The sequence below is a fragment of the Rousettus aegyptiacus genome, unplaced genomic scaffold, assembly GCF_014176215.1.
Source record: "Rousettus aegyptiacus isolate mRouAeg1 unplaced genomic scaffold, mRouAeg1.p scaffold_m13_p_2, whole genome shotgun sequence".
Lineage (NCBI taxonomy): Eukaryota > Metazoa > Chordata > Mammalia > Chiroptera > Pteropodidae > Rousettus > Rousettus aegyptiacus.
Window position 1 is genome coordinate 108,942,504 of NW_023416295.1, and position 21,301 is coordinate 108,963,804.

General features: G+C 32.4%; 1 protein-coding gene and 1 pseudogene across 1 annotated transcript in view; both read right to left on the bottom strand.

Moving 5' to 3' along the window:
• The window catches only part of PTPRQ (protein tyrosine phosphatase receptor type Q), a 165,738-nt gene that overhangs the window by 92,645 nt on the left and 51,792 nt on the right, over positions 1-21,301 (bottom strand). Inside the window, exons 20-25 of the mRNA XM_016132460.2 lie at positions 19,320-19,488; positions 17,694-17,984; positions 17,155-17,430; positions 16,630-16,781; positions 12,819-12,960; positions 9,486-9,755 (exon numbers count right to left, since the gene is read on the bottom strand). Of these exons, the coding sequence (XP_015987946.2) occupies positions 9,486-9,755; positions 12,819-12,960; positions 16,630-16,781; positions 17,155-17,430; positions 17,694-17,984; positions 19,320-19,488 (1,300 nt within the window). The remainder of the gene's footprint in view (positions 1-9,485; positions 9,756-12,818; positions 12,961-16,629; positions 16,782-17,154; positions 17,431-17,693; positions 17,985-19,319; positions 19,489-21,301) is intronic.
• LOC118614078 lies at positions 10,460-10,578 on the bottom strand (annotated as a pseudogene).

A 21,301-nucleotide genomic window follows, 5' to 3' on the forward strand; every position in this document is an offset into this window, starting at 1 on the left:
ATTATAAAATAATATTTATTCTAACATTGCAAATAGTGTTTAAGTAATAATTCTTCATAACAAGGTATCCAGGCACAGAACTAGTTGGTAATTTTTTTCAAGGTTTCAGTGTATAACAGGTCATCAAAATTCAAGTTACAATGATGACATTAATATACTAAGAAATGTCACATTTTATTTTAATTTTGAAAGTATTTAATCATATAATGGCTGCTACTTATGCATGTGATATTTATAGAATAGCTTCCTCCACAAAAGTTGGGTTTTTTTGTATACCATGAAACTTGTAATATTTGAAAATCACTATTTTGAATTTAACAATAATTTGCACAATCTTCTATTTGTTCAAATTTATATTCATATTCCCTTGATTTTTAAACTGAGTCTAAATTAATGTAATATTATTAATAAAAATTTAAAATTCATTTATTCAACATTTTGAGTTTTTATACATTAATAAACATTTTCCCCTGAAGTCTATAATCTTATAGAAACAACACACATTCCTGAAGCTTGCAAGTAATATATTACCAGAAAGAACGAAAGAGGACTTTTGCATGCACACACACATGCTTAATTTACTTAAAAAGGGAAGTAAAAGAGAAGAAAAAAATGGGGTGAAATGGGGGAGGAGGTTGATATGTAAAGGCTGTTATGAAAAGTATCAGCTACAGCTGCATAGGACAGGAATGGAAAATAGTGTAATAAGATCTATCCCAGTTCCTAAATAAGTTAATAAAAATGCTGCTTCAAGAACAGCTGGCTTTAGCTGGAGTTAGGATGAAGAAAAGAGTGGATGCCTGAAGTCTACTTAATGAAAGGTATTAGAGCGTCAGTGGGGTCAAGGAGAATTACACAGAGTAACTCAAATTCATTTCTTATAAAAGGAGTTACATTTAAAAGGACTTTTAAATTTATAATTTATAATTTGATACCTAAGATAATTTCCTAATAGCAGACATTACACCTTTGGAATTGATCCAGGACAAAAAAAGTGATACGTGCTTAGTACCTTTAAGAATCTCCCGGAATGTATTTTGCTTCACTATTTTAAAGATCTTATCATGTTAACTCAGTATTTTTAATATTATAGGTTAAGCACATATTTGATAATAGAAATTTAGTTTTCCTGAATTTTAAATCCATATTTGAAGAAAAGTATGTATATGCTTACATTGTAAATAGGTCTGCAGAAATTTGTATAATGGACCTGAATTTTCTTACTCCATAATGACTCTATTTAGAGATTGTGAAATAATGGATAAACACTACTCTGATTCCAATAAACACAAATGGTCTATTAAATTTCTAAGGTAAGGAAGGAATCACAGGATCATAGAAAAAGTTCTGAATTAGTGAGTTTTGCTAATAATTAGTTATACCACACTAAGCAGACAATCTCTGCTTCATTTCTCAAGTTTTCAAAATGAAATGACTAGGTAAAGTTAGCAGTGCGATCCAATGAAATCTAAAATTATTAGTTCTAAATTTTAAAAGCACATGAAGTAACTTTCTCTCTTCATATTCTTCCTAATAGTCTCCATATATTATTTCATATGTACTGAATAACTTGATTTTGAATTGACGGATAAAAAGGTTTCTATGCATAGGTAGTAAACATATCCCATGAATGCAATTCTGCTTTGAAGATCACAGAGTAGATATATTCTTCCTATTCCTCTCACTAAGTACAACTAAAACTATACACATTAAACATAAAACAAACATAAGACGACTCTGAAATATGGAGAGAAGAAGGCAGAGCAACAAGGGAACCCAGTACCCAAGGAATAACACAGTGGTGAGTTCCCTGGCCTTTTTTTTTTTAATTCCTATATCCCAGAAGCCAGCAATCTGGAAATGCCAACCAGCTCATGACAAAAGCCCCAATCAAAGCTTGCTCTCTCTAGCTAAACCAAAAAGTGCAGCCTAACAAGACAGAAAATTTTTACACAATAACAGCTCCATACCAAAAACACAGAAAAACAAACAAACAAACAAAAAACTCCCTCCCATGACGTCAAAGGTCAAATAGGGAGGCTAGTCTTCAGGTCTTATTATATTGTAATGAAGCACCCCAACCATCCTTGATACAGTGAGGTCAGAGAAGACGACATAGGGAGCCAGGAGTTTTACCTCTTTCTAGAGGTAACCAGACTCTTCCATCATATCAGTGGAGAACATATAGGGAAGAACAATGAGGCTGGGGCCAGGAAGCCTCCTCAGGGAAGGCCTACTTTCCCATGCCAACCCAGCATCCTCCACTTGGGTATCAACAGAGGCTGTAGGGAACTTCACAGGGCAGCAAAGGAGAGGTGCCCTCCCTTTTCCTACCAGGATGGTATCAAAGGAAACCACTACAAATTTAATGTCCTTAATAGTTATAGGGCTATTCAAATTATTTCATATTAAGTAAGCTGTGGTTGTTGTGCTTTTTGAAGAATGAGTTCATTTCCTCTGAGGTGTAAAATTTATGTATGTAAAGTTGTTAAAATTATTCCCTTATCATCCTTTTGATGTCTGTAGTGTCTGTAGTGGTTTCATTGCTAAATATTGGTAATCTGTATCTTCTCTCTTTTTTTCTTTGTTGGGCTAGCTAGAGGCTTGTCAATTTTATCATTTCAAGAACTAGCTCTTTGTTTCACTGATTTTTCCTGTTTTTCTATTTTTAATTTCATTGATTTCTGCTCTTATTTTTACTATTCTCTTCCTTCAGCATGCTTTGGACTTCTTTTCCTTTCTGGATTGTAATACCTTTCTTAGACAGTTTACCAAATAATTGTCTAAAAATAATTTTGTGGCTGAAGTTTCTACTTAAGGCATCCAAAGTATGTATACTGGCTGTTTACTTTGTACTTATCATTCTTTTAGGCCTGTATGTTGATCATTTCATTCATTCATTCATTCATTCATTCATAATACATTCATTGAGTATCACCATGTGTCAGACACATTTCTAGGTACTGGCAATAGAAAAGAAAAATTCCTATTTACATGAAGCTGCATTGTCATGAGGACAGATCCATGAGCAATAATACATATAATAGAGAAAAAGCAGAGCAGGAAAGGGGGAAGAAAATTCTAGCTGGGAGGAGATTCCATTACAAATAAGTTGAACTCTCTTTGAAGAAGTGGCATTTGAGAATAAATTTTAAAAGATGAAGGAGGAGACATATTTATATCTATCTATATCTATATCAATGTCATCTATATCTATATCTCTGAGAGAGAGGGAGAGGGAGAGAGAATGGTGAATTGAAAAAGGACCTCATGGGCAATTGAAATGGTTGTGGAATTTATTCTTTGGTGATTTGGGAGGCTCAGTAAATATGTAATAAACAAATCCTTCTCCACCTAAAGAGAATACTCCAGTTTTTTAGGAAAATGGACAAAAACAATCACTAATTTAGAATTACTTATATTGTTTCTTTCTCAAAATTTGGTGGTGTCCGATTTTGCGTGACATTATCGTCAAACTTTTGCTGGAATTACATAAAACTAAGAGAAGAGTAAGGTCCACTTTAGTTATTCAAAGTCTCCTCCTACTCTCTTTCCAATACACTGTCCTCTACTCTAGTCAGGCTTTCATTCCGGTTTGATCCCTTGTATTATATTGCTGTATTCCACAGTGTGTTTTCTCTTGCTGTCTTAGAATTCCTATTTATTCCCCTCTATCTATTAGTCTCACTATTTTCATGAATAGTGATGATGCCACAGGGTGGTTCACCATGAGTGCATGAGCATACCCATAATTTTCAGACATCCTTCACCCCTACCATCTAAAAAAGTCAAATAAAAATAACAATATTCTTTGATATGCACAGTTGAAGAACTCATAGCATAACATATTGAAGAACAACAAAAAAGAATATTTAGAAAACTTGGCTATTTTATGGATCTATATCAGGAAATCTAACTAAATATTAAGTGTACCTGGCTGTGAAATTCAAGGTCCAAGACCATATCATTATCTTCCAATTAGGTTACTGAGTCTAAGCTTCTCCTATAAAGAAATTCAGAAGCTACTAATGGGGTTTGTACTTACTGCTTTACATTTATCGGATATTACAATAATGGTGGGATTATTTGGTCATGCAGAGCAGAGATCACCAATGCATTCAAAATTAAAACTTGGGTCTTGAACCCCCAAAACAGAGCCCACACATAGTAAGCATTAAATAAGAATATACTGGTCAAATATCAACCACACTACAAGTGTGAAAAATATTTCTCATTTGATGTTCACTCTTAAGAAAAGTATTATATTTAAAACTTAAATCTGTACAAAAGTTATTTTGTAAAATACTTGAATTTCAATTAGAATAGCAATTTCTAAAGAATAGGTATTTCTCTCTGATTTGTGACAGGCAACTATAATGGCTTTTGTGCTTTCAGCAATTACTGACTTGTAAGTAGAACGTGTCAATTCACTTGCTTAAGAACAAATAGGATTGTGCAATTTTCCTGCATGTTTGCCTTCTAATCTCAGATGAGGAGATGGATAAGGAGTGTAATGTCAGTGGGAAGCAGTCAAAGGACAATGTGAACTTTTAAGTTAGTGAATTAATTTGCAACCCCAAGAAACACTTTTACCACCTCCACTCAGTCTGTTAAATGGTACTTAAAAATGGTCTGAATTCTTATAAATTATATAAATACATTATTTTTAGAAAACTTGGTAAATGGTGATTGGATTTAGTCATAATAGCAGTTTTCTCAATAATCTCTGCACTGCTCAAAGAGGTCAACAAAATAGGGACCCAAATAAAGTGCACAACAAATACATTTCTTAAGTAGTTCTTAGAATGGTGGTCAAGGCTTTGTAGAAGAGGATTGAGAATTTACAGATATGCTATTAAATAGTAGCGATTTTAAAAGAACCAAAAGTAGAAGAAAAAGAAAGAAACAGGAAAATTGAACAAATTCTCACTCAATCACACTGTACCATTAATATAATTGCAAGTTCAGTGGATTTCCAGTGGGTCTCTACGGGTATCTGATAACTCCTCTTTACAAAAAGCTAATAAAAAAATTAATGCAGAAAAGAACACTCCTAGAAACTATAGCTGCATATTTCACTTTCCCCTAATTAATTTTTGGGTATCTGAAGGACCTAGATTATTTTTCTCTTTTGATTTTAAATTATTGAAGTTGAGAAAGCTTTGAATAAATCCACACTGTAAAGTTATCTTCCAGAAAAAAAGAACAAGTTTTTAAAACTCAATATTAAATCACCACATTTACTAAGAGTTGAAAATAATATGGATAAGTGCATGCACTCTGAACTAATTTAAAATTCTAAAAGTTGTCTTACAGGCACATGAACTTGCTATAAAATGTTTTTATTGGTACATGTGATCTATTTTGACATAAAATGCTATTAAAGGTACCAAGTTCGGGGGTCTTCATCTATATTTTCCCTTCTCCCACATGTTTGACTGTGACAAGGGAACCAGCTTAGACACCGAACACTAATCTCCTCATAAACTCAATCATCATGATGCATGTTTAACTGTGCTCAGATATGACCAAGTTTACAGAGAAAAACACCCAATAAGCCCTGTAAGGAATGTTAAGGTCAGACACTAGGCAGTGAGAGAGTGAGCCAAATTTGATTTTACTTTATGTCAAAAATAAGCACAGAGTCAGTGACTCAGAGCTGCCTATGCACTGTGACTAATCTTAGGCTACTATAAATTACAAGTTTGCAACAGCTATAAAACTGTTTCCATTCTGAACAATGAATCTCCAGTTCTTACTAACATATATCTCATCAACAAACAATTCATGTGAACCCAGATGAAAGCAAATTATTTACCTAATAAATATTGTAATCATAAATATAATTGCATACTAGACCTGAAACTTAATTTTAAAGATGAAAAAATTATTTAAATATTTTGGAAGCTGCAATGAATGCTCATGTTTCATATGAATGACTCCTCAATTAAAAAAAAACTTTCATATTTGTCTGAGAGAAAATATCTATAATTTTGCCCGATGGAAATGTGAAAATAATATATTTTAATGAAGTAAAAAGAACACCTTATAAAAATTATAAATTTCATAGGGAAACAATTCATTTCTTTCTTCTACAAACATTTGAGTGGTTATAATGTTCAAGCTCTCTGCTAGAAATGGTGAGTAAAATGAAGTCAAATAAGATGTAGTCCCCACAAGCAAAGACTTTACAATGGAATAGAGTGGTTCTCAAATTTCAGCACTGTATTATCCACATGTCTTGTTTAAATGAAGATCTGTGAATCTTAATTTTCAAACTCTGATTCCATCAGCCTGGAACAGAACCTCAGGAGTGTCCATTCTGATGTAGGGAGTCAGAAGTCCAAACTTTGAGAAACATTTGTCTTTAGTAGTAAGGGAATACACCATACGGCATGTCTAATATCTGCCTAATTCATTGATTTAGAATCCCTTCAAACTTCATCATGTGGTCTTTTACTCTTGAATTATGATCCGAATTCAAATTCAAATTCGTATTTTAAGGAACTTTTACAAAGACCAGAACCTTAATTAGGTGGCTCTACATCAAGTGCATATTGCACTTTATGTGTCTCAGTTTTACTAACTGAACTTCTGCTTCATTCCTGTGACTAAGCAGTCAACTTGAGTACCAGTGGACTCAGTAATAACTAGTCGTTTTCCTTGTTTTCAGAGTCTTGATCCTCTCATTTATCTTAGAATTATGGTTCTATCTTTCCCCCCCAGTTCTTAAGATTCAGCTCCTGTCCAATGATCAAGACTATTTTACCTGGTGCTAGACCACCCTGATATAGACCACCTGCCTGGATTTGAACATAATTCCTTCTCCCTAACTCTGCCTAGCAATGATCTGAGGCTGCCCACCCATGAGGAAACACCTGTCACCTGTTTCTGGACCTCTCTGACACCGTTTGGCTGTCTTCACTGATACACATTACCTGCTATCAAAGTTCCTGGGTAATCTACTCCAGCACTTCCTAAAAGGTACAGAGCACCAGATTACCTGGAGAGATGTTTTAAAGTACAGGATCTTAGGTTTCACCTCATGAGGCCTTGATTCAGCAAGTCTGGGATAAAGTCTAGGAATCTGTAGCTTTAAACCTTAGCATGTCATTGAAGACTTAAAAAAAACACACATACACATTTAAGATGGGCTTTTAAGAATAAACAACTTTTTGTGTGTGTGTGACATAGAAAGAGAGAAAGACAATATAGCTGCAGGAAGTAAAGCAATCTGATGGTAAAAGAAATGTTGGGTATGTTTAAAGAAGATAATCTAATCAATTATTAGTCCATAGCAGGTGCTTAATAATTATTTTTTAATTAGATACATAAAATCAAATGTGTTGAATAAATGAAGTGTGGCTACAGGCATCAGCTGTATGAAGAGATGTAGTGGAGGGACATACAAATGAAAAGCTAGACAGAAGCCAGATTCTAACTGGTGTTGAATTCCAGGATGTATTTTGTAGACAATGAAAATAAGTAAAACTTTAGGACCATTCTGAGCTTCTACACACTTTCATTATCACCTCTGTATTTCAGATACCCAAATCTACGTTCAGGTAATGAAGTTCAGGTAATAAAGTTCAACTGCCAACATATAAATTCTCTAAATTGTGTATAAGATCACTTCAATCAAAGTAAATGGGTGGAAAGATGAGACTGGTAGGCAGGCTGGATGAGTATGGGTGATAAGGCTACTTGAGGGTGTTATTACAGGAAGCAACAAGAGTCTGCTATGAAACTGGGGCAGTCAAGATGAAGAAGGGGCAAATTGCAGAGCTATGGTAGTGACTGAAGTGATGAGAGCTGATTATGAGTAGCAGAGATGGGAGAAAAAAACATAAAAATATAAGATTTGGTGTCCAATGTATTATAAAGAACAGGCATAGAAAAGTGAGAAAGAGAAGGAGAATTCTTGTAACATAGATTCTATTTTGAATATGTTTGATCCTCAGTTGAAATTCCCTAACAATGTGTATGTGTGCATGCATGCATGGCAGTCATGTATGTGTGCATGAGAGAGAGAAAAAAGGACAAAATACAGGAGAAGGTAGATTGAATTGATGACATAATGTTCTAGAGGAGACATGAGATTGAAACGAAATGAGCATCTAGATTCCTGAGAGGAGAAAGGCAATGATGTTGCTGAGAGAAGATATCTGGAGAGCATAAATAAAGATATGGGTAAAAATTCAAGGACAGCAAATCAATATCTTTGATATTATTAGTAAAATCAATGATAACATCAAATATGGATGGTAGTGGGAGTAGACTATGTTCAGAATGAGAGCTGAATTTTTTTTTATGGAAAATTGATAGAGTGTATTCAAAGGAAGTATAGAAGACTGTGGAGCTCCTGGGAGAGTTAGAGTAGGTGAATTTACAGCTGAAAAAGGTCGAACCATTTCTATTTGTTTCTAGCCCTGTTCATCAGCCTGCATCTGGTGAAGACAAATAGTAGGATACTCTCAGAGTTGGGAATCTCCTGGAAGATGAGTCACAATTACATGGTTCGAGATCTAAGGATCAAAGAAAAATGTTGAAATGCGTCCATTACAGCCAAATAGGGAGAACACTGAGGTCTGAAGAAATGTTGCATAGGAAGGAAGGGAAGCAAAGAATGCTGATCGGGATGCTGAAAGCAGAGTGAAGGTATTGTGTCTCAAAGTTCTGCCATTTACAGTCTCAAGGGTAGAAAAATGGAGTAAAATTGGGTGACGTTGATTTCAAAAGGAGAAAGGAGTTCAAAGATGTTTCCAAGACAGAGGTGCTAGATGTGCCAGAGGTAAAAAATTATGCCAATACTCACTGTCCCCATTAGGGAAAACTGCCAGGAAGTGGTATTCTCAGAAAGGAATCAAGTTTTCATTTATATGAGAAGGTATGATACTAGAGAAGGAAGAGGATGAAGATTACGACATAAGACAAATCACTGTAAGGGAGAGTGAGAGTTTTCTTTGTAGACTAGGTCCTAGTGCAAATAAAATAAAAAATGAAGTCTGGTATAGAGAACAGAAGTAAATTCAAGAGAGTCTGACACTGCAGCTCTGGAATTCGGGGAAACATCTAGAATTCCATAAAATTGATTAAGAAAAAAAGAGATATTCAAAAGCTTACATGTTTGTTCTCTGTTTTAAATTATGATAAAGCATAATTCAGTAAGTTTGAACTTTGGATAAGTAAAAAATAAATATTCACGAAAACATGATAAATCAGATTTTCTCTCTTTTCTTTCCTCCTTTCTGTCTCCCAGTGATGTAGAGAAAGGTCAACGTACTATGCAGTTTGATACTCTGGTGACACATGGGATAAAAAAAAAAAGTATGTGTTGTAATTTTTAACATTTCTTTAATACCTTTGCATAAATTTGCTATAACATTTACAAATGGTATGGACAAATGTATGACACAATCTAGAATAGTTACCTGTTTCAGGTTAGCATTCTCTTTCAGATAAATTACCTGTTTCATATTGGTTACCTGTTTCAGGTAGCGTGCTGATGTTGCATGTTCTTTCATCACCTTCACCAGCTGAGGTTGAAGCTCTTATTTTAAAGACATATGAGGTATTGGCAAGAAGTTTCATGAAAGTATGCATATGATCTTGGGGAGAGACTTTTGTAGAATTCCTTTCAATTGTTATCGTATAATGTGTAATTATTCCATTTGCCTTTTTGGGTGGATCCCACCTCACTAAAGCTGACTGCCAGCTAGTTGCCATACATTGTATGTTCTCTACAACATCTGGAACTTAAAATATAAACAAATGCCTAAAGTTAAAATTTATACACATGCAGTAGATAAATCATTTAATTATATGATTGTTAGATAAAATTATGTGTAGGAATAGACAGAATAAAAAATTAACATATCAACCTTTCAATTTATGCTCAAAAAGTTCTTAACAAAGGCTGAATCAAATGGCATTTAGCCTATTTTCTTTGGTATCTGTTAATCCTTACAATATTGAACCAATCACTGAATATTTTCCTAGGCCAAAGTAGCAATCACATCCTCAAATCCTCAGGAGCAACTCTATAGCTTCAAGCTCAGGCAGTGATTAAATCCTGTTCTCTCTCTCTTCATTGAAAAGGAGCAGTCTTAGCAATACCTTAGTATGAATCTTTTTATGCAAAACATAGATGTGGGTGCCTCCCTAATGGGTCACCTCTGGGCCTAACAGTACTAACAAACATGTAACCAATATAGAGAGTTTGCTTTTATATTTGGAAGCCTTCTTTGGAAGAACTGTGAAGACCTGATTCTTCGGTACCTTTTAAAAATTGTTGGAGAGATTTAAATCAGCACTAGTTTTTTTTTTTTTTTTTTCTTTCTATTCTTTAGGTGAAGTAACCCTTGGTCAACCTCACAGATTGCAAGGACCTTGTCAGCTCACAATCCTTTATTTATTTATTTATTTATTTGTTTGTTTGTTTGTTTGTTTGTTTGTTTTATGCCTATAGCACCTAGTCTTCCTAGGTGGTCTCCCATCCAAATACTAACCAGGCATGACCCTGCTTAGCTTTCGAGATCAGATGGGATTAGTCCTGTTCAGGGTAGCATGGCCATAGACTCAGCTCTAGTTTTTAATTCAGTTTAAGGTTGTTCTAGAACTTCCCTGAATTTATGTGGAAGTAACTCAGTTTCTCAGAGGTCCACTCTATTTGGTAGACCTGCTTAAAGAGTAATACCTCAGCCCACCAAAATGACTGCAGATTGAAGAGACTGGTTACTTCCCATGGAAATGTTTAATTATCTAATGCCCCCCAATGTTAGCATAGCTTTTACTATTATGGTAAAAAGAGGATGCTAGAAGGAAAATTGGCACAGAGTCAATTCATGGATTACAGACAAGTAGTGAGAGGAAACAATTTGCTGTCATCATATAAAACAGTTATTTAAAGAAAACTCAAGTAATTTTTGACTTGTCTACAGTTCTCTCCTCTGGCCTAAATTTATATCTTTACAAACTTTCTCTGTCAGATAAAGGCATAAGACCTAAAGAAAAATGCTTAGGGGATCAGTAGCATTTGAAATTTTTTAAAAAGATAGCAGCTGACCCAGGGTTCTGGCAATTAAACGACATTAATTATTTGCTTCCTTATTTTCAAAAACATGTAACAATATTTTCATAAAATAAGTTAACAAGAGACAGTTGACAACTTGTTTAAGTTTAGTATATAAACCAGGATTTTGCGAGCATGTATTTCACTTACTCTATGAACTCAAAAGCGATTAAGTAACCAGCTGATATTATAACCCTTAAAGTTGAAAATTTTCTTTTATTTAACCAATCAGGGCATAGAACTTTGTGGAAATATTTTATTTTACTGATAAAAATATTTATTGGTTTACAAAGCACTGTCTACAAGATGAGCTTTGATTTTATTAACCTAATATGTGTATAAATTATTAAAATGCTTTTTTTCCTTATAGGTTTAACATTTCTATGTAGTATTACTCATTCATAGTATGTGTTTCCTACAGTCATGTCCACCCTTCACTGGAGGTCAGAGGCTGATGTTCTAGATTAGTCTCTTCACTAATTTTCTTAGCCCTTTTCATCTAATCTGCCTGAATCATGGCTTCTTCATCTACGATATGGGAATAGGGGCAACAGTAATATTTTTTGAGCACTTATTGTATGTCTGACACTCTCGCAAATGTTTTACATGGATCTTTTCAAATATTTTTCACAATAATCTGATGATATTTCCTTTTAGTTAAGGATATAGAGTTTCAGAGAAGTCAAGGGGTTTTTCCAAGGTTATATAAGTACTAAGTCACAGAGCCTGGATTAAAATCCAGACACTAACTTCAGAGTGTATACTTTTATCCACTATAAATACTATTTACTTAGCCTGTCTCATAGGCATGCTATAAAAAATTCTCAGGTATCCATAAATTAATGCAAAAATTATTAATTTATCTATGAGTTGTCTCTAATTTCAATTTAAAAGTTTACTAGAACAAGAGGAAATGCATCCAGAAGTGCAAAGAAGAAATGATTGGAATAGCATCTTGTGCTCATTCAATAATCATTGACCAAAAAAATAAAAAAAAAAAAGTAAGGAAGGCATGCCTTTAAACATACGGTCTAGCTCAGTGGCAGAAAAATACATATCTAAGACACTATTATAGGTCATAAATTAATACTATCTAGTACACAAACAAAAGGTGAGCTTTTGGCATGTATGTGACACATGGTAAGTTGCTTAATTAGACCAATGGTATTTCATGGTCTTCATAGTCCACTCCAAGTGTTACAGATGGATTATGGGAAAGTAGAAGCTTACATAGTGACTAGTGATCTTTAAATGCCACAACACATCTTCTGAAAACAATCATAGACATCGTTCCATGAAAATACCACTTGGCCTTTTAAAAGTGACTACTGGTTCATTTCTTCTTTTAATTTTCCAAGCTATCTCAGATGATCCTATGAATTAGGTAATTTTCACAAATATCTAGAAGCCTTCATTTTTTAAACTAGTCTTTTATTTCAACTTTCTCAGATTAAAAAGAAAAGAACATCTGTAAATATATACATACACACACATACATACATATATATATATATATATATATATATATATATATATATACACACACACACACATAGAGAGAGAGAGAGAGAGAGAGAGAGAGAGAGAGATTGTAGACAAGACTCAGCCTAGCTTTAAAGCATTGAAATTCAATTTGCCTTTGAGTGGACTATTAAATAATGATACTTTATCACATAAACTTCGAAAGAGAAGGGAAAAGGGTTAAATGTAAAATGAAATACTTCAGGTTTAAATAACTGTGTCTAACCTGATTCCTGGGTTGTGAATTTCAGCACATTACTAAATTGATTGCCATTTCCAACTTTGGTAAAGGCAGATATGCTGACAGAATAGGTGCTGACTGGTTCCAGTCCAGTAAGTTTAGCTTCAGTTTGAAAACCTGAAATATTCTGAAAAGCAGAAAAAAATTCTTAGTCACAATGCATCATCCAAAATTTGTTTCTTACCGAAAGAAATATTTTACACATTGAAGTTATGCCTTCTATGTTTAACCTCTGATTTAATAAGTGCGAGTATTTTTAATTAAAATAAAAGAAATATTAACCACTTTTTTTCTGGCATAGGGGATGATTCAGGGATGAACTGAGCACCCTCTCAGCCCTGAAGAATCTTGTAATTACCACTTTTTTAAAAAGCCAGATAATTTTGTTTTCATTTTACCTCCTAGATTTTTACTTATAATTATACACCAATTACTTTCTTTAAATTTGCTAAAAATAAAGTCTCCAATTTAAATCCAATTTAGAGCTGTGATACTTGTTTTTTCTTGAATTCACCTAAATTTATTTTAAGTACTCAGTAACATTCTATGTAAATAATTTATTCCTCAGCTACTGTATGCTAGGCACTGGGAATACAGCAGTGAATAAAACAAAATTTCTGCTCCTATGAAGCTTAAACTAAATTTCTAAGTTGACACAATTCTTAGGAGAATGAGGAAAAAAACAAAACAGCACCGTTGCCCAAGGAAGAATATACTTTCTCATAGAAACTTTTACCAGTAAGTATGAAATCTGTATCCAAGGATAATTGTCCTAACCAAGAGAGCAGTTATAGAAAGAGAAGACAATCTCTGGTATGGTATAATTTTAAGAATATTGCATTATATCCGACCCAAATTTTAAAACACTTTCACTTATTTATTAAACATTTCAGCAGCAGAAATTTAGCAAGAATACTAACTCTTGGGGTACTTACAGTTAAAATCATATTTTAAATTACTCTCTTATAAGTCATTGACATATATTAAGAACTCACTTAATTACACTATTTTCTTTCATTTTTTTCACACTTACTATGTATAAAGCATACTGTTAGATAACCAGGATATTATAAATATTTGTAAGACATAGGCCCTGTCATCAGGAAATTTTTATATTAATTAGAGAAATTTATAAACAACTGCCTATTGAGAAGAAATTAAACAGTGAGGGTAATTTTGATTTAGGTTAGAAAGAACTGGTCCAAAGAGAAATGATGAGTTTAGAATGAAAAGTGTGAGAGTAGCATACTGAATGGCAAACAGATTGACACAAAAATAGTTGTAAGGAGACATGAGTGAGGGATATTTCCAAATATATTTTAATAGAACTTTTTATTGAATAAATAATTTATTTCAGTATGTATAGGTGACCTGAGCTTCCAGCAAATCTGAATCTTACTGATCACTGTGTGGACCACATTGGATTGACTGGGATGGCAGAAACATTTGGAGTGGTTCTGGAATTTTTTCACTTATATCAACCCACACAGAATTTGAAAAAATGAAAAGAAAGAATAATAGAAACTGATATTGTCATGGCATAGGGGTGGACAAAACATAGGAAGGAATACAGGAAAACATACTTTGAAAGCGAAATAGAGGAAAGGAACTAGTTACAGTAAACTAGACATTAAGAAAGAAAAAAAAATTTCATGTAAACTAATTGCTTCCTAGAGCTTGGATACACCGGAACAAACAAACTCCCTGCTCTTAATAAGTTTGAAATATGTTCGGGCCAATCTTCAGTTGCAGACCCTGAGTAGTGACTGATATTCCACACTCAAACCTGACTTTTCACTGTTTTATTAAAGCCTTATGTTGAATTGCTAAAAAAATAAAAAACAAAGGAAATTAAAAACAATACAACATAGATTCAACTTAGTTACTACTATATGCTAGGAATTTTTCTAAACACAATTTTAGAATTATAAATAAGCAATGGTAGTTATTCTTAATGGCATCTAAAAGATAAGAAACAGATGAACTATTGAATGATAAGTGATAACTCATTTCAGGCTTCTACAATATTGTTTCTGATGATTGTGTATTATTGTTGCATGTGTATATGATTAGATTTTTTTGCTATTTAAAAAATGTTGCAATGAGTACCCTTGTAGATAACTCTTTAATACATCAACTATTATTTTAAAAATAATATACAATATTTCAAGGGTAAATGAAAAAAAGATGGTACGAGTACATTTAAAGAAATTTAAAAGAAAACAAGATTATGAAAATCAATGGAAGAGTAAATAGATGTAAAAGGGAATAATTAAAAATAGATTTTAAATAAAAACTACTTCCTCCACCCCCAAAAATGACATAGTCAATACTTTATGGTATAAAGATTATATTTTTGCTACTAGTGGAATATTATGGTAGCATTTCTATTGAGAAAACAGAATGTATAAAAATCTTAGAATATAATTTATTCTCATATTCAGATAATAGTGTCATTTTATGCTTAGTGCTATTACATTGCTAGATGGATTTTTGTACTTTTTAAAACTATGTACAATAACAACAATAGATAATACCTTTATCATATGCCAGGGATTGTTCTAAATGCTTTATATGGTGTTGATGCTAGGGACTACTCTTCTGAGGAGAAACAACCACATATATACAATCACACTCCAATATACACACACAATTCCCCTACAAATGTGATAAAACTAAGAAAATAATTTCTTTTTCCCTTTTGACATCTATTTCCCAGTGACCCATTCAGACAAAGGAAATAAAAAAAAGGAAAATGTTAAGATTAGACCAGGAATGGATATTAGAGGGCTAGAGATTTAGTGTCATTAATATAATTTCACACTTCTGGGAAAGAGATTCCACATTTATGGAGTAATATAATTCAATTTCTACTCAGCTTATCAGATTTTAAAATAATATCTTGATTTCCAGAAAGAAAGTTATTGTTCTTAGGACATAAACTTAATCACAGTTCTTGATTTTTATTATTCACTTTGTAAGATACACATGCTATAAAAATGATTTACCATCCATAATAAATTGTAATACATATAATATTGGAGACAATGTTTATTGCAGATTTTTTGCACTCTCCTTGCCATAACAAAATAAGAGTGTTCAGCTTCAATTTGCCTTTGGGAAAGAAATAATAAGAGCACTTCTTTAAATAAATGCTATGTACTATAACATATTTTGGCAATTAAATGCTAAAAATCATAGAAGTATATTTGAGGCCCCTTGTTATGTCAGTTCTTTGGGCATTTTTCATTAATTCTGAAACTTAAAAATGAAGGAGAGAAAAGGTGTTTAGTGTTGTAAACTAATTAGCATTGGAAGTAAAAGAATAATGATATATCTTTAAAGACTAATTCATGTGGGACTAATACTATCAGGGAAGATTACCAGAAGTCCATTATAAAGACTTTTCTGAAAAGATTAAAACCATTCACTTGGTACTTCTTTTAACAACAAATAGAAATATATTATACTTAAGATAATAACAGGTTTTAGTCTGAAAAAAATTTACTATGTACTTTCCAGCATTAACAAAATGGTGCAATTATTTCTTAAATTGTAGATATCTAGAAGTTATAATTTCTAAGTAAATTGCACTACAATGTCTTCAGCTTCCATATCTGGCAAATATCTTCTGTGTTTTCCACAAGCATCCTTGAGTTATAGGAAACAAAAAAGGTTTTTTAAAAGATGGTTCTTGCTTATTTAAAGCAGTTCATTTTCCCCCTGCATGTCAAAAGAGTTTGATCCAATTTCTGAATCTTTTTGAAATAAACATATACTGTTATAATCAACCTACCTTATAAAATATAGTATCAGTTTCATGTTCATGAATTTTAAAACTATATACTTTAACAATACCACCTGGAACAGGACTCGGGCTCCATTTCAGCCATACAGAGTCTGAAGTGCAGTTGATTAAAGTCAAATTTTGAGGAGGTGCTAAAGGCACTGTAGGAAAACACAGTATAAAACTTGTATCATAATTTTTTAACATACAAATATCATTGTGACTCTAGCTTCCTGAAGATGCTGGTTAAGAAATATTTATAAAATGATCATATTTAATTTTGGAAATAAATAGTAGAAGTATTATTTTCGTACTTGGAATACAGTAGTTCCAAAGTAGCTTTCAACAGAACACTTTGTTCTGAAGTTTGAATTAAGAAAAAGAAAAGCATTATGCAAACTAGATGAATAGCTGTAAGCCTGTTACAAATAGACAATCGAATATGCTTTCATTTTCCATGAGGTTCCTTAAAAAGAGATGAGAGCAAGTCCTGCAACAGTGACATCATTTGAAGGAAGATGGATTCTGGCTTACCTGACTCATCTGTGTAAAAGAAAAGAATACTGGAAGGACCGAGTCCTTTTATGGTTCTTGCAGCAGCAAAAAAACTATATAATGTAAATGGTGAAAGCTCTTCCAATATTACATAATGATCAGAAGTAATGAAAGAATAATTTTCATTTGGTCCTTGTAAAGTTAAATCATAACTTATTATTGCACCATTTGGTTTTACTGGGGGATCCCATGATAAGAGAACTGAGGTAGAAGAAAGGTTTTTAAAAGTGTTGATTATTGGTGAAGTTTCTGGGACTATAAAAGAAAAAGAAGAATATTAAATGAAACAAAAGTGAATTAACATTAAAAAGAAGAGGCTTTAATAAAAATGGAACTCAATTTTATTAGCAGATAATCATTTTAATTTTAAGAAACTTCTAGTTTATTGTGTTTATTGAACAACTAATTACCTGAGACCGAACAGAATCTATATAAGAATAGTGTTTTCTGTCAGAAAGCAATATAAATAAGAGGATGCTAAGAATCTGCTTAATAGACAATAAAAGAATCCAGCCTACCATCTTCCTCAGTTTTGATGTGTAGCTGGGCAGTATAGATATCAGAGAATCCCTTTTCTGTTGATGGAGTGATTTTTAATATATAGTCAGTGTATTTTTCCAGATTATCAAAATGCATGCTTGTCTCATATGTAACGAGAGGTGGTCTTACATGGCGAGGAGTCTGCTGTAAGCTCAGAGAAACATAGTAGAAGACTAGACCATTTGGATGAGATGGTGGGCCCCAGGTTACATTTATTGCGGTTGATGAAATGGACTCATAAGTCAGGTTTCCAACAAGCCCTTCAGGTACTATGATAGGTAACATGCAAAATATAAAAGTTATCAGTCACCCTAAATAAAATTTAAGCAAATTCACAAACTGAAGATAATTGTTGAAATGGCGTCTATTACATCACCAGCTCTTACATTATTTAGATGCAGATGTAATAAATATTACCTAATAAAAATATTCTTTAAATAATAATATTAAAGTCATTCAAAATAAACCTTGTCATCTTTAATATGTATGAGAATTGTTTTATATAACATTCTCTTACAACATGGAGATTATAAGCATGTACGTACATATTTATGTGTGTATCTGTATACTCAGATGTTTAAATATTTAATAATATATAATCTATACAGTATTTTTTTGTTTTTATCTTTTAAATATTATTTTTATTGCACATATGAGGTCATCTAGGACCTCTCACCTGGAAAAGAGAACGGAACATGTTTATTATTCATGAAGCTATCATATCCTGAAAAAAAGTTATAGATTGATAAAAAATCTTGGGAGAGATCTGCAAGAATGCCGGAAATAATGTTGACAACATAATTCACTAAAACGCGTTTGATAAAGACTCTGTAAACATATATTTTATCATAACTTATTCTGTTGGTCTTGTCAACTGTTTAAAAGATTGTTGCAACAAAGAAAGCATTCACTCATATTTATAGTGCCTGTCAGTTTATGATCTTAAGGTAATAAACATGGAATTTCACTCTTCGCAGAAGTATAGGCCAATACCACTTCTCAACGAGAGACTACTAGCCTTTAAAAATTAAGTGAACAAAAGAAACGATCATAATAAGAAACAGGCAATGATCCATGTATCATTATATTCTCAAAGCTGAAACCTACAAAACATCAAGAGCTTCAGTCATTATAGTTTTCTGAATACTCAGCACAAACAAGATTCTGCAGAATCTGGGGTTAAAAAAAAAAAAAGATATTCTGTGTATATTGGTCACAAATACAATAAGAACAAAGATGCTGCGTAGAGTCCTGTGTGGATTCAAATGGATGAGCTTATTAACTATTAGAAAATTTGTCCATGCGTGCAACAGTATTTTTCTTGCTCATAACCAGATGGCTGTGACATTTTAGGAAGCAATAAACATGACAGAATTTTCATGAATGGATGGTAGGGGTTTTTATGAATAGAAAAGGCTGTTATTACAATAGCGTTATAGCTACATTAAAATGCATTTTCAAACTTCTCTAATGACTAGTTAAATGTGCCTAAATAAAATACAGATTTTACTCCCAATACATATAGATAGAAAGAGGTTGTAAAATAATTATAAATTTTTAAATTAATCCTATTAAAGATTAATAAATGCTTTTCATTTACATACTGTCTTGATCTGTGTATACTTGAACTACGTCACTGCTTTTATTCCCATTTCCAACTGAAGTACTTGCTGTTACCCAAAATGTATAGTAGCTGAAAATTGCCAATTTATCTATTATTGCAGATACGGTCATATTGTCAAAGTCATTGGTTACTTCAAGGAGTGTAAAATTCTGAAAAATAAACATATTGTTTTAATTGTTCAGAATGTAGTTTTAGTATACATGAACATTTAAAAATAATTATTATCCATGAATTGGTGTCTCATTATTATAATGTGTTAATTTTGGAGGAAAATCAACATAGAGCATTTTTATTGCAATAATTAAACTGGAAATATGTTTGTACTGAAAGAGGAATAAATGGCAGCAGTTTTAATTACAAAATCACATACAGAGTAGCAAAGAGTAAAATCTCTAAGCTTAGTAATGGAGACCGTCCAGTGGCCAACTGAAAATGCTACAACTGTGCTGATCAGTATCAGTTTTCTTCTGAAACATTCAAGTATTTTTAAAAACATTGACTATATATTTTAAAGAAGTTTGGGAATATCATAAAAATTTAATTTTTTTCTTCCTATTAATGATAAAGGAATTATGAAAGTCTACACCTCTTTCTATCAACTCAAGTGGATATTATTATTCCTCTTTAATGGTTCGTTTTTTTTCTATAATCATAGGGAGGAAAGAGAAGACAGTGAGATGCAGAGTAAGATAAATTTTATAATTCTCTGGCCTGACTTCTAGTTATATTTGTCCCAAGACATATTTTGAATTACTAGGGAATTTATGCATATTCTATCTGATCAAATTTTAAACTCAAAACACACAAAATCAATTTTAAAATAAAGGAAAAGACTTTTTAAAAATATCATGTAGGCAATTAGTGTAGACAATTTTGTAATAATGTCTATCTACACTGAGAAATCTACATTGTTCCAGTCCACACAAAGCCCTTAGAGTCCTATAAACTGCATTCATTTCTGGCAGAGTAGCCCTGGATAAACCATGTCATCTCAAAGCTTCTCCTTCCTCAACTATAAAATGGGAATAATCATTTCTACTTCTCGGAGAGCTTTTGAGGATTAGATGATATAAAGCACATAAAGCAATTAATACCACGTCCTGCACAGAATTTTAAGAAAACAAATAGTAATTGGTTTATTTAAATTAGTAACAGGATAAGCGATCTGGCTAAAATTTATAGTTAAGATGGTTCTGCAATGTATAAACAAATTAAATTCATCAAGTTTTTGTGGTTCTTTTGCCAATATTAGAGATTGGGGAGGTGAAGAGTGAGTGTAAGAAAAGATCTACTTCAATTTTGTGGTGACTTATTTAGGAACAGACAAGTTAAAACAACAATCTCACACAAAATATGATCTGTGAACTTTAATATCTTCTAACACATCTACTTTACACATGAAATAACTGGCTTATATAAAGTATTGTTTAAAATATTAGTGTAGCTTTTTAGTACAACTTTTAATTTTTCTTTGGCATAGAATTTATTTTGATTACCTATGACCTTAATGACAACTCAGCAACAAATTATTTTGAATCACCCAGAAGTCATTCATGCTGAATGTGCGTAGACATGCATAGACATGCATGGACATGTAACAAATTTATAATTAGATTAATTATCTAGATTATTTCATTCATCTGTTTATTTTTGGAAAAAATATCTTGTGGCTCAAATTATCTAATTAAGGCTTACTCTTTTGGGTATATTAATGCAGTCTAAAGGTTTCAAATTAAATTAAATTAAAAGTTTTCAAATTTGATTAATCAACTAGTATTTATTTAGCACTTTTTCATATAATAAGACTATGTCAGGCACACTGAGGAGACATGACATAAGTGGGTAAAAATTAAAATGTAGAAGAGTTAATACACTATACAAAATACAATGTGAACAACTGAAGGAAGAACAAGATGAATTGCCAAGGAGTAGTAGAGATTAAATTCCCCAAAATAAGAAGGA